Source organism: Rhinoderma darwinii, chromosome 1 (genome assembly GCF_050947455.1).
Source record: "Rhinoderma darwinii isolate aRhiDar2 chromosome 1, aRhiDar2.hap1, whole genome shotgun sequence".
NCBI lineage: Eukaryota > Metazoa > Chordata > Amphibia > Anura > Rhinodermatidae > Rhinoderma > Rhinoderma darwinii.
The window spans coordinates 561,138,261-561,151,568 of record NC_134687.1 but is presented as its reverse complement, the minus strand read 5'-3'; the positions used below and the strand labels follow the sequence as shown (position 1 = coordinate 561,151,568).

At 43.0% G+C, this 13,308-nt stretch overlaps 1 protein-coding gene across 1 annotated transcript in view; it reads left to right on the top strand.

The window, feature by feature from the left end:
* The window catches only part of WDR41 (WD repeat domain 41), a 50,443-nt gene that overhangs the window by 19,879 nt on the left and 17,256 nt on the right, over positions 1–13,308 (top strand). Inside the window, exon 3 of the mRNA XM_075838660.1 lies at positions 10,972–11,020. Within this exon, the coding sequence (XP_075694775.1) occupies positions 10,972–11,020 (49 nt within the window). The remainder of the gene's footprint in view (positions 1–10,971; positions 11,021–13,308) is intronic.

Below are 13,308 nucleotides of genomic sequence, written 5' to 3'. Positions count from 1 at the left end.
GATAGATATGAGATAGATGGATAGATATGAGGTAGATGGATAGATATGAGGTAGATGGATAGATATGAGAGATAGATATGAGCGCGATAGATATGAGATAGATAGATATGAGCTAGATAGACTACGCTATTCCATACGTTAAAAAAAAAAAAAAAAGAGGTATACCGATGTCTATACCAGCCCGACGAGGCTAAATGGACACTCTTTGGCCTCTGTCAGGCTAACTGAGCCCTTTGGACACGTTTAGCATGTCTATGATAGCAGCTTTCCCGGCGTACACGCTAAACGTACATCACAGAAGTAATGTGAACGGGACTGAGTAGGATTCTTGGATGTTCTTTTATCATTGTAGTGTTGATACGTTTTATTGTTTCAGAATATATAGTGATTATAGAAACCGGAGACAGATACACAACACTGTATGACCGTAACCTACTTGTAGACCACATCGTAATATGCTTGGCAATGGATTTTAGGAAACATATCCATCTTTCTAAGCAGCAAATCCAATAAGAGGCAATTCACTACACTAGGTTACTGCTGTAACCTTGACAAATGTGGACTTTGACAAACAAAAATAGGCTTTTTTTCTTTTTTTTTTAGTTTTGTGACAACTGCAGATTTAGTGTTGAGAATTGCTGTTTTTCAAAAGAAAAAGCAATTACAAAGGCTTAAAAGATCAATAGAAATGATGCGGGTGTCCAGAAGAAAATGCAAAATATTGAGACTTGCATTCTTGCAACTCTCACCTGTCAATCCAGCGGTAAACTAGGAAATCAATAGCCAGGAGAGCAGGCATTAGGCGGTGTAGTTACAGCAAGCAACGTACATCATCAGCACGGGTCCTGCTTTTAATAGGAGCAGAAAGGGGATATAATAAAAACAATCCTATTCCCTCAGGACGACCCAGGCTAGAATGGAAAGAAAATGGAATGCCTTACTGATCCTTAACCACTGCACCCAATCTTTCTCTAATCCGATAAATGACCTGGAATAGGGGTCACTGATAATAGATTCAGAGGATCGCTTTACTGGGGCTCAAGAACTTCAAAAACTATACACAGATGTGAAAGCAAAGCAACTTTCAGTGGGTTTCACTGTGTTCAACCTAGGGCTGGGCGATTAATCAAATGAATTTGTTTTTTAACAGAATAGTTGAATAGATTCTGTAGCGGTGCTGTGCTGCAGGAGGAAGCTCCGCCGCAACGTGACTGCCTGGTCCGCCCCGTCCTGTCTCTGCCTGGTCCGCCCCCGTCCTGTCTCTGCCTGGTCCGCCCCCGTCCTGTCTCTGCCTGGTCCGCCCCCGTCCTGTCTCTGCCTGGTCCGCCCCCGTCCTGTCTCTGCCTGGTCCGCCCCCGTCCTGTCTCTGCCTGGTCCGCCCCCGTCCTGTCTCTGCCTGGTCCGCCCCCGTCCTGTCTCTGCCTGGTCCGCCCCCGTCCTGTCTCTGCCTGGTCCGCCCCCGTCCTGTCTCTGCCTGGTCCGCCCCCGTCCTGTCTCTGCCTGGTCCGCCCCCGTCCTGTCTCTGCCTGGTCCGCCCCCGTCCTGTCTCTGCCTGGTCCGCCCCCGTCCTGTCTCTGCCTGGTCCGCCCCCGTCCTGTCTCTGCCTGGTCCGCCCCCGTCCTGTCTCTGCCTGGTCCGCCCCCGTCCTGTCTCTGCCTGGTCCGCCCCCGTCCTGTCTCTGCCTGGTCCGCCCCCGTCCTGTCTCTGCCTGGTCCGCCCCCGTCCTGTCTCTGCCTGGTCCGCCCCCGTCCTGTCTCTGCCTGGTCCGCCCCCGTCCTGTCTCTGCCTGGTCCGCCCCCGTCCTGTCTCGGCCTGGTCCGCCCCCGTCCTGTCTCGGCCTGGTCCGCCCCCGTCCTGTCTCGGCCTGGTCCGCCCCCGTCCTGTCTCGGCCTGGTCCGCCCCCGTCCTGTCTCGGCCTGGTCCGCCCCCGTCCTGTCTCGGCCTGGTCCGCCCCCGTCCTGTCTCGGCCTGGTCCGCCCCCGTCCTGTCTCGGCCTGGTCCGCCCCCGTCCTGTCTCGGCCTGGTCCGCCCCCGTCCTGTCTCGGCCTGGTCCGCCCCCGTCCTGTCTCGGCCTGGTCCGCCCCCGTCCTGTCTCGGCCTGGTCCGCCCCCGTCCTGTCTCGGCCTGGTCCGCCCCCGTCCTGTCTCGGCCTGGTCCGCCCCCGTCCTGTCTCGGCCTGGTCCGCCCCCGTCCTGTCTCGGCCTGGTCCGCCCCCGTCCTGTCTCGGCCTGGTCCGCCCCCGTCCTGTCTCGGCCTGGTCCGCCCCCGTCCTGTCTCGGCCTGGTCCGCCCCCGTCCTGTCTCGGCCTGGTCCGCCCCCGTCCTGTCTCGGCCTGGTCCGCCCCCGTCCTGTCTCGGCCTGGTCCGCCCCCGTCCTGTCTCTGCTTCCACATGGAACTGCTGTTCTGTACTGAACAAAATAATACAGTGCGGAACAGCAGTTCAGTGGAGGGAACAGAGACTCCTAGTATATAGCCACACCGCCCCGCTGTAGATAGCACCCCGCTTGCATATCCCACCATCCCCCGCTTGCATATCCCACCACCCACTTCTTGTACGTCGCAACCCCCCTCCCTTGTAGATCCCAACCCTCCCTACCTTGTAGCTTGCGCCGCTGTAGCTCCCACTAGGAACTAAATCCCCGTCCAAAGCTCTGATCGGGGATTCAGCTACAGCGGCGTGATATACAAGAGAGGCTGGGGTGGTGCAATCCACAAGGGAGGGGGTGTTGCGATCCACAAGGGAGGGGGTGTTGCGATCCACGAGGGAGGGGGTGTTGCGATCCACGAGGGAGGGGGCGTTGCGATCCACGAGGGAGGGGGCGTTGCGATCCACAAGGGAGGGGGCGTTGCGATCCACAAGGGAGGGGATGTTGAGATCCACAAGGGAGGGGGTGTTGCGATCCACAAGGGAGGGGGTGTTGCGATCCACAAGAGAGGGGGGGTGCGATCTACAAGGGATGAGGTAATGTGATCTATTAGGGAGGGTGTGGCACTATCTACATGGGCACTGTGGCACTGTATTGGGAGGGATGGCACTATGTGGGCACTAGCACTGTCATTGCATGTGGGCACTAGCACTTTCATTACATGTGGGTGCCGGCACTGTAGCACTGATGTGGGCACAATGTCAATCTACAGGGACATTGCAGCACTATCTATATGGGCAATGTAGCACTACGCCACTATATGTGGGCACTGCGGCACTATCTACAGGGACATTGCGTCACTCCACATTTTTTTTATTTATTTTTTAACGCCCATGACACACAGACTGGAAATGGATGAGAATTTGGGGACACTGATGCAAAATGGACATGAAAAACTGACAATTGATGAGTTTTTAATGGCCATCTCTTTCACTGTCGTGTGATTGTAACCTAAATTACTATGATGCCAGGAGTCCCATTCACATGTACCGTGGTCGGGCTGGGAAATCCGGCTGACACATGGACCGTTTATTACAGTCGTGTGAATCAGGCCTTAATATCATTTATTTAACCCTCCATGGTGGGGCACAGGGTTCTGCTCAGACTTCAGACACTATAATGTAATCTCTCCAATGTGCCCGCTCGGCGCTATCCGCCCGGCCCTGCTGCAATTTACACTGCTCTCGCCTGCAATGTCAGACACCGGCTGAGGTGGTGACGGGCAGAGAGGGATGTTACTGCACGCAGCGCATCATTCATTATAGATATTGTTAACCTGTTCTCTGCCGGGGAACACAGAAATTATAATTGGATAGATATTTTTCCAATTGTATTTATGATAAAAAAAAGTATTTGCAGAGGTTAAAAGTTGTTACGCTACGTACAATAATTATAGCAATATATGTTAAAAAGTTATTTATATGAAGAAAATTTATTAAATTATCTCTTGGTATTACTGTTAAATAAACAGAAAACAATAAGAAAATTGGCAAAATCGCCCCCAGCCCTAGTTCAACCCTTTATGTGTTTAAAATAAAGCTCCCCGTTTTGGAGCTGCTTTTATTTCAGGGGTCTTGCACCTTAAGGCCCCATACACACGACCGTACCCGTAATCATGGTCCATAATTACGGACACAGCCGGCCGTGGACAGCCGTCCGCATGTGCGGGCCGTGCTCCCATTATAAAGTATGGGAGCATGGTCCATGACCGGGCCTGAAAAGGCCTTAATGACCTACTAAATTTTTTTGTTTTTTCCTCTCTGCCTTTCAGCAGCCATAACTTTTTTATTTTTTCATCGACGTGTCTGTATGAGGCCTTGTTTTAAAACCTAAAAACGAACCAATTGGGACATATCCCCAAAAAGAATATTGTACTCAAAATAAAAAGCACAAAAAATATCTTTATTAAATATAATGACAAAATAACACAATGATAGAAAAAGAGAAATAATACAGCATATACGGAGACATATACAGCAGGGTCAGATGAAAAAGACCATGACCGACAGAATCAACCATTCATATACTAATGATCACTAACACGCTCAAATAATATCCAATAATAACACAAGCCCAGGGGTGTGTAATATAAATCCCACATATAGCAATAGCAATGCAAAAGTGGCCTATATACCATCAAGGCCTATACAAAGTGTGATAATACGTGGGAAGGGCAGGATAACATATGGCAGCATACATATGATGATACTACGTCAAAGCCAGCACAATGTATAAAAAGGTGCAGCTAAATAGATATGCATATAATAATGCGTAAAAGGTCAGCACAGTATAGCTAAATAGATATACGTATACTGCTAGTTTAGAGTCAGCACAAGTAAAGAGTGCAGCTATTGACGTGTGTCAAGAAATATTGTAGCTCAAATAGCCATAGAAAAGTACAGCTGCCATAGTTAAACAGAATAGCCCAAAAGTAAGTACAGGTTTAGCAAAAGCACATACACATACCCTGAGACATGTTGAGAGAGCGTGGAGGATCAGAAGATCTGGGTGAACAAACGCCTCGACGCGCGTTTCGCCCGATAGACCGGCTTCGTCAGGAGGCTAATTTAAAATGGTACTCCAGGGTTATAATTAGTGAACATAAAGTTAGGCTCACCTGTGATGAGCGCAAATCGGCGCTCGGAACACACGCCCAGTGACGCCCACATCACGGGACACGCAGCGCGTCAGATGGAGAGACGCCGCATGATGAAAAATCACCATGGCGACGTAGGACGCTAAGCGGCACTCCCGGATGTAGGCCACACTGCGCATGCGCAACCGAGCGTCTGTGCGGACACCACAGGGGAGACAACAGAAGACAGGACTAACACAATGGCAGTTATGAGTGGGAAGTAGCTACGAGAATGGAATACATCCAACGGAATCTAGTGATAAAGGATAAATGCAGATAAAGCAGGATGTTTATAAAAAATATAAAAATAATAGGATATAATGAGAAAAACGGGGGGAAGTGCACACAAGACAGGACTGTGCACAATAGGAAAAAGTGAATAAAAAAAATAAACTGTAATCCAGTAGATATGTGAAACAGGTGAAGAAAGGGGGCATGTTTATATAATAATAAATATAGTACATAATGTGAAGAGTGAATTATTGGTAAACTGAGAATAATAATAAATATACATTAATGTGAATGGGCAATACCTAAACACCCTATAAAAATAAATATATATAATACAGAAAAATATATATAAAAATAAAATAGTGACAAGTGAATGCATATATATATATATAAATAAATATACATGAAACAAAAAAGTGAAATACATCAAGATATATGTTTAAAATGAATCAATATACTCCATCCCATATATCCCATTATATAGAACAAATGGAAAGCCGATAATGTGAAACCCAAAATACAATAATAAAATGGAATCCATAGTATCGGCAATAAATACACACGAATAGATATATTGGTGGATGTACAAAATGCTGCAAAATCAAATATACAAGAAAAAGATATAAAATACTACATAGTGTATATTAATAAAATACATATATATATATAAATAGAAATATATTCCTATATAATTAGTTGAAAAACGCAGCAATCGCTCCAAAAATTTAGAAAAATACACTTATTGACAGAAATAATCATATAAAAAATACATAATACATCAAAATTATATTCGCAACATGTGTATAACTTCTCCGCTTCTGGTTTGCAATAAAGGCCATATGCGATCCTCGTAGATATATAGAGAAGTAGACCCACTCGCTGGACAAGATAAACTGCAATATACAAAAGCAGATATAAAACACAAGAAAAAAACCCTAGAGAAAATAAAATTCACGCAAGGTTAAAAAATTACAAGAAAGGCCTAAAACTAGTGGCTTCGTTTAAGCCAGATGGAGCTACAGTATTAAGTAACGTGATCCACTTCATCTCTTTTCTCAATAACGCCACACGTACATCCCCACCTCTACAGCCCAGAGAGATCTTGTCAATTCCACGTACCTCAAAACCCTTAGGATTACAGGAGTGGAACTCGCGAAAATGCCGTGCAACAGGCTGGAGTTTGTCGATATCCACGACATTAAGTGCCGATTTGATCTTACTCACGTGTTCCAGCACCCGCACCTTCAATTGCCTGGTGGTCATGCCAACATAGATAAGCCCACACGGACAGGTAGCAAAGTACACCACAGATACGGTATTACACGTAATGTGGTAGACAATTTTATAATCTTTCCTTCCACTTGAGCTATGAAAGTTAGAGGTACGTAGAATGTATTTACAGGCAGAACAATGACCTCAGTTATACGAGCCCCAAGTAGGGCCTCTACTCCCAAACGGGTTGGGGGGAGCACTAGGAATATAGTGACTCGCAGTCAGAAGGTCCTTAAGATTTTTAGACCGCCTCCAAGTAATGGAGGGATAACTGGGTAAGACCCCTGCCAAGTCGCGATCAGTGAGAAGGACCCGCCAGTGCTTTTGCAAAATATCACGAATCTCAGTCCAATGAGGGTTGAAAGTAGTGATAAATCTGACATTCTGATCTGTTTTATGTCTCTTGGGTCTACTCACCAGAAGTTCATCGCGAGTTGAGTTTTTGGCTCTTAGATAGCCTTTCTTTATGACCCTCTGACTATACCCACGACTCTTGAATCTTGCTGTAAGATCCAATGCTTGACGCTCAAAGTTGCTGTCACTGGAGCAGATACGCTTTGCCCTCAAAAACTGGCCCACGGGTATGGATGTTGTAACCTTCGGGTAGTGGGCAGACGTAGCATGGAGGAGGGCATTTGTGGAAGTTTTTTTCCTTCAGAGCCTCCTGACGAAGCCGGTCTATCGGGCGAAACGCGCGTCGAGGCGTTTGTTCACCCAGATCTTCTGATCCTCCACGCTCTCTCAACATGTCTCAGGGTATGTGTATGTGCTTTTGCTAAACCTGTACTTACTTTTGGGCTATTCTGTTTAACTATGGCAGCTGTACTTTTCTATGGCTATTTGAGCTACAATATTTCTTGACACACGTCAATAGCTGCACTCTTTACTTGTGCTGACTCTAAACTAGCAGTATACGTATATCTATTTAGCTATACTGTGCTGACCTTTTACGCATTATTATATGCATATCTATTTAGCTGCACCTTTTTATACATTGTGCTGGCTTTGACGTAGTATCATCATATGTATGCTGCCATATGTATGCTGCCATATGTTATCCTGCCCTTCCCACGTATTATCACACTTTGTATAGGCCTTGATGGTATATAGGCCACTTTTGCATTGCTATTGCTATATGTGGGATTTATATTACACACCCCTGGGCTTGTGTTATTATTGGATATTATTTGAGCGTGTTAGTGATCATTAGTATATGAATGGTTGATTCTGTCGGTCATGGTCTTTTTCATCTGACCCTGCTGTATATGTCTCCGTATATGCTGTATTATTTCTCTTTTTCTATCATTGTGTTATTTTGTCATTATATTTAATAAAGATATTTTTTGTGCTTTTTATTTTGAGTACAATATTCTTTTTAGGGATATGTCCCAATTGGTTCGTTTTTAGGTTTTATTGCTATAGGGGACCCCACTACATGCCATTTCTTTGGTGCAAGGTTTTTGGTTAGGTTGTTGAGGCCTTGTTTTATGCAGGAAAATTTTTATTTATATTTTTTTTACAGCGTGAATATAGGAAAAAGCGATTCCCTGCGTCGTTTTTCGTGTTTTTTTTTTATCCCGTTCACATTTCACGCTACATAACCTATTAAATTAATTCTTCAGGTTATTATGGTTGTGTAGATATTTAAAATGTGTAGGTTTTTTGCTTTTATGTAATTTATGGGCAATAAAATGTATTTTATGAAAAAGAATGCCTTTTTGGGACTTTTTTTTAAAATCCCATTAAGGGAGAACTTTTACAAGTTAAAGATAAAGTTGTAAGTAATGTACACTTGTATGCTAATACATTATACTTAAGGCCCTTTTACACCGCTGATAAGCGGCCAATACAGCGAGCGCCTATCAAGGAGACATCGATGATCGGCGCTCGCTTGCTCCTGTCACACGGAGCTATGGATGGGGACGAGTGGTCGTTACACCGATCTCTCGTCCCCATCCATTATTATCATGTCGGCAGCGCGTCTCCCTGTTTACACAGAGAGATGTGCTGCTGATAACGATAATATTTTACTTTTTTAAAACGATACGACCAGCAGATGATCCAGCGTTTACTCTGTCATCTGCTGATCGTTCCCCTCGTCTGCCCGTTAATCGTCCTGTGTAAAACCCCTTAAAGAGGCTCTGTCACCAGATTCTCAAATCCCTATCTCCTATTGCATGTGATCGGCGCTGCAATGTAGAGAACAGTGACGTTGTTTTTTTTTTAAAAACGTTAATTTTTGGCCAAGTTATGAGCTAATTTATATATATGCAAATGAGGTTTTAAATGGACAACTGGGCGTGTTCTTTTTTCGTATGTCCAACTGGGCGTGTATTGTGTTTTTAACTGGGCGTGTTTACTTGTTTTACTAACTGGGCGTTGTGAATAGAAGTGTATGATGCTGACGGCATCACGCACTACTCTCCATTCATTTAAACAGCAGCATCATGTTCTTACTAGAACGATGGGCAGCCACATACACAACTGTCCTGATAATGAATACCCATGACCTCCAGCCTGGACGTCATGTGTGTTCAGAATCCTGACACTTCTGAATCTTTTCTGTGAGATTTCCATCAAGGAAAACGAAATCTCGTTTACCTCGTAATCTCGCGAGATTATGCGTGGCTTGCTGGAATCTCACAGAAAAGATTCAGAAGCTCTGATAATGCAGCGTTTTTTGCGCGCGAAACGCACACGCTCCTGTTAATCCGGCCCAAGGCACACATGGGCATAGATAAAGGGGCGAGGGAAGGGCATCCTTTTAATTCCTGTGAGGCATTAGTGCCCACATCTTACATATATGGGCAGAAAGCTATTGGTTATTTGAAGGACCGCAGACCTGTCTAACTATATTAGGTCTTGTTACAACATACCTAACTCCTTAATAACCGCCAATATGCCTTTTCACGGCAGTCATTAAGGGTACTCATGCCACAGCGCCGTGAAAAGGCCGCACTGTGACATAATACTGGCAAAGGTGTCCCGTGGGTGTCGGGCTTTCTAAAGACCGCTGGGCTCCTGCTCTAACGCCTTGTTTAACCCCTTAGATGCCGATAGCGACCGCGGCATCTTAGTCGTTTCAAAGGGAGAGGGCTCCCTCTGTCATCTCATCAGCACTTCATGGAACACGTTCGCGGGGTGCCGATGGTTTCCATGGCAGCCTGTGGCCTAACAAAGGCACCCATGTCTGCCTTCAGTGTGTGGCTCTTAGGCCCTGCCTCTAGAATGCTTGTCAGTTTTGGGGTATGTTCACACGCTTAGCAAAAAACTTCTTAATATACGGATCGGTTTTCAAGGGAAAACGGCTCTTGATTTTTATCAGTTTTTTTTTTTTTAGCAAACTCGCGGTTTTCGCAGCGTTTTTTACGGCCGTTTTTGGAGCTGTTTTTCTGAAAAACTGCTCAAGAAGTGACATGCACTTCTTTTTCGCGGGCATTTTTTCAAAACGGCCACGTAAAAAAACGCCCCGTCAGAACAGAACGCCGTTTTTCTATTGAAATCAATAGGCAGATGTTTGGAGACGTTCTGCTTCCGATTTTTCGCCCGTTTACGGGCCGAAAAACGGCCGAAAATAAGCCGTGTGAACTTACCCATACGCTGACAGGCATAATACACTTCAAAACAGAAGTATTGCAGTTTATTATAAAAGCGATCAAATGATCGCATAGTAAAGTCCCATATTGGGGATAAAAAAAGTAAAACATAGTTCCATAAAGTTGCAAGAAATGCAATAAAAAGCGATCAAAAAGTCGTACGTACCCCAAAAACCAATAAAAAAACACAAGTAGTCTGCCAAAAAGCAGGCCCTCATACAGCTACGTTAGTGGAAAAATAAAAAAGTTATGGCTTCTAGAATATTGCCACACATATACTTCCTAAAAAAAAAAAGTATTTTTATTGTGCAAAAGTAGAAAAACATAAAAAAAATTATATTAATTTTGGATCGCTGTAATCGTAACAACACGCAGAATAAAGTTATGTCATTTATAGCACATGATGTAAAAGTAAGATGCAAAGAAGAATAGCAAAATTTATATTTCCATTATACCCCCAAAAAGTTAATAAAAGTTCATCAATAAATTACTTGTACCCCAAAAAACGCTGTCAGTGAAAAAAAAAAACAAAAAATAAAACTTGTCTCATAAAAAATAGTCCTTATACAGTTATGTCTATGAATTTTTAAAAACGTTACGGCTTTTGAAATGCGACGACCAATAAACTGAAAAAAATCGCTCCCTCAATAGGGCCCAAAATGGGTTGGTCACTAAAGGGTTTCTCTCCTTAGGGGAACACTAGTGGCGAGAACACACAATGTGGCACGGAGATCTGCGTGGAGCCCAGGCATTACTCTACTCTGTATGTACAGACCATTCTTGTTGACATTCGCTCTCCTTTTCCTCTAGGTTTGCTTCAGCCTGTGATGATGGATCAATCATTGTATGGGATGTTCAGGTATGAGATCTCTATATGATGTTTTTCAATATTAAACAGTAGTAAAGCTATACGATCTCCTTAGGATTTCTTTATTGATTATGTAGTATGTACAGTGAAATTCCTTTAACCCCTTCAGGACACAGCCTGTTTTGGCCTTGTGGACGCAGGCGATTTTTTCAAGTCTGACATGTGTCACTTTATGTGGTAATAACTCCGGAATGCTTTTACCTATCCAAGCGATTCTGAGATTGTTTTCTCGTGACATATTGTACTTTCCGTCTGTAAAAAAATTTGGTCGATAAATTCAATATTTATTTGTGAAAAACACCAAAATGTAAAGAAAATTTGCAAAAAATTGCATTTTTCTAAATTTGAATGTATCTGCTTGCAAAACAGATAGTAATACCACACAAAATAGTCACTAGTTACCATTTCCCATATGTCTACTTTATGTTTGCATCGTTTTTTGAACATCCTTTTATTTTTCTAGGACATTACAAGGCTTAGAACTTTAGCAGCAATTTCTCACATTTTCAAGAAATTTCCAAAACCTATTTTTTCAGGGACCAGTTCAGTTCTGAAGTGGCTTTGAGGGCCTTATATATTAGAAACTCCCCATAATTCACCCCATTTTAAAAACTGAACCCCTCAAAGTATTCAAAACAGCATTCAGGAAGTTTCTTAACCCTTTAGACATTTCACAGGAACTAAAGCAAAGTAGAGGTGTGATTTACAAATGTAATTTTTTTTGCAGAAATTCATTTGTAATAGAAAAAATTGTGTAACACAGAAGGTTTTACCAGAGAAACGCAACTCAATATTTATTGTCCAGATTCTGCAGTTTTTAGAAATATTCCACATGTGGCCCTAGTGTCCTAAAGGACTGAAGCACCGGCCTCAGAAGCAAAGGAGCACCTAGAGGATTTTGAGGCCTCCTTTTTATTACAATATATTTTAGGCTCCATGTCTGGTTTGAAGAGGTCTTGTGGTGCCTAAACAGTGGAAACCCCCAAAAAGTGACCCCATTTTGGAAACTAGACCCCTCAAGGAATTTATCTAGTTGTATAGTGAGCATTTTAACCCCACAGGTTTTTTGCTGAATTTATTGGCGTTAGTCTGTGAAAATGAAAATCTACATTTCTTCTGAAGAAACATAGACATTTTTTAATTTTTGCAAGGAATAAAGGAGAAAAAGCACCCCAACATTTGTAAAGAAATTTATCCTGATTACGGCAATACCCCATATGTGGTCATAAACTTATATCTGAACACATTACAGCCCTCAGAAGGGAAGGAGCGCCATTTGGGTTTTGGAGCTCAAATTTTGCTATAATGGTTTTTGGTGCCATGTCCCATTTGCAACGCCCTCAAGGGAAAAAAACAGCAGAAACCCCCCAAAAGTGACCCCATTCACTATCAGAATCCAAGAGAGCAAATGCCTCTTAAGTGGTATATAACTTGCGTGCCATTTTTTACGTATTTTTTTAAAAAAAGTAACAAAGAAAAAGTCCACTAATCCATTGATCAATAAATTTATGAACAACCCTAAGGCCCTGTTCACACAGTTTTTTTTTTTACAAGTTTTTTGGCGCGGAAACCGCTCCACAAAACTCGTCAAAAACCGCCCGAAAATGTCTCCCATTGATTTCAATGGGAGTTGGATGAGCTTTTTTACCGTGAGCAAAAAAAACGCATTGCGGTAAAAAGAAGCGACATGACCTATCTTGAGGCGGTTTCCGCCTCCAAAACCCCATTTCAATCAGTCAGAAGGGTAAAAAATACACCTCGACGAGTGTTTTGACAAGTTTTTGGCAAACCACTGTGCAAAAAACGTCCGGAGCAGTTTTTGCAGGAGGAATTTTCCTCCTGCAAAAAATTCTGTGTGAACACAGCCTAACAATGAATCAATGTATTTAGAATTTACAGACGTGTAAAATATATGAAGAGATTTATATAAGTATATGTGTGTATACGTATATATTACATGTACGTATATATCTATATGATGATATAGATATATAACATCCCTAATTATTAATTTTTAGTATTAACAAATTTTAAATATATGTCTATATATAATATATATATTACGTGTGTGCGTGTATATATATATATTTATAATATAGACGTGTGTGTGTGTGTGTATATATATATATTTATAATATAGACGTGTGTGTGTGTGTGTATATATATATATATATATATATATATATATATATTTATACACACACACACATTATAAGCCCTAATTGATTACTAACTAATTAATTGTCCTAGTCTGAGTACTATCTACCTGAACTATAACT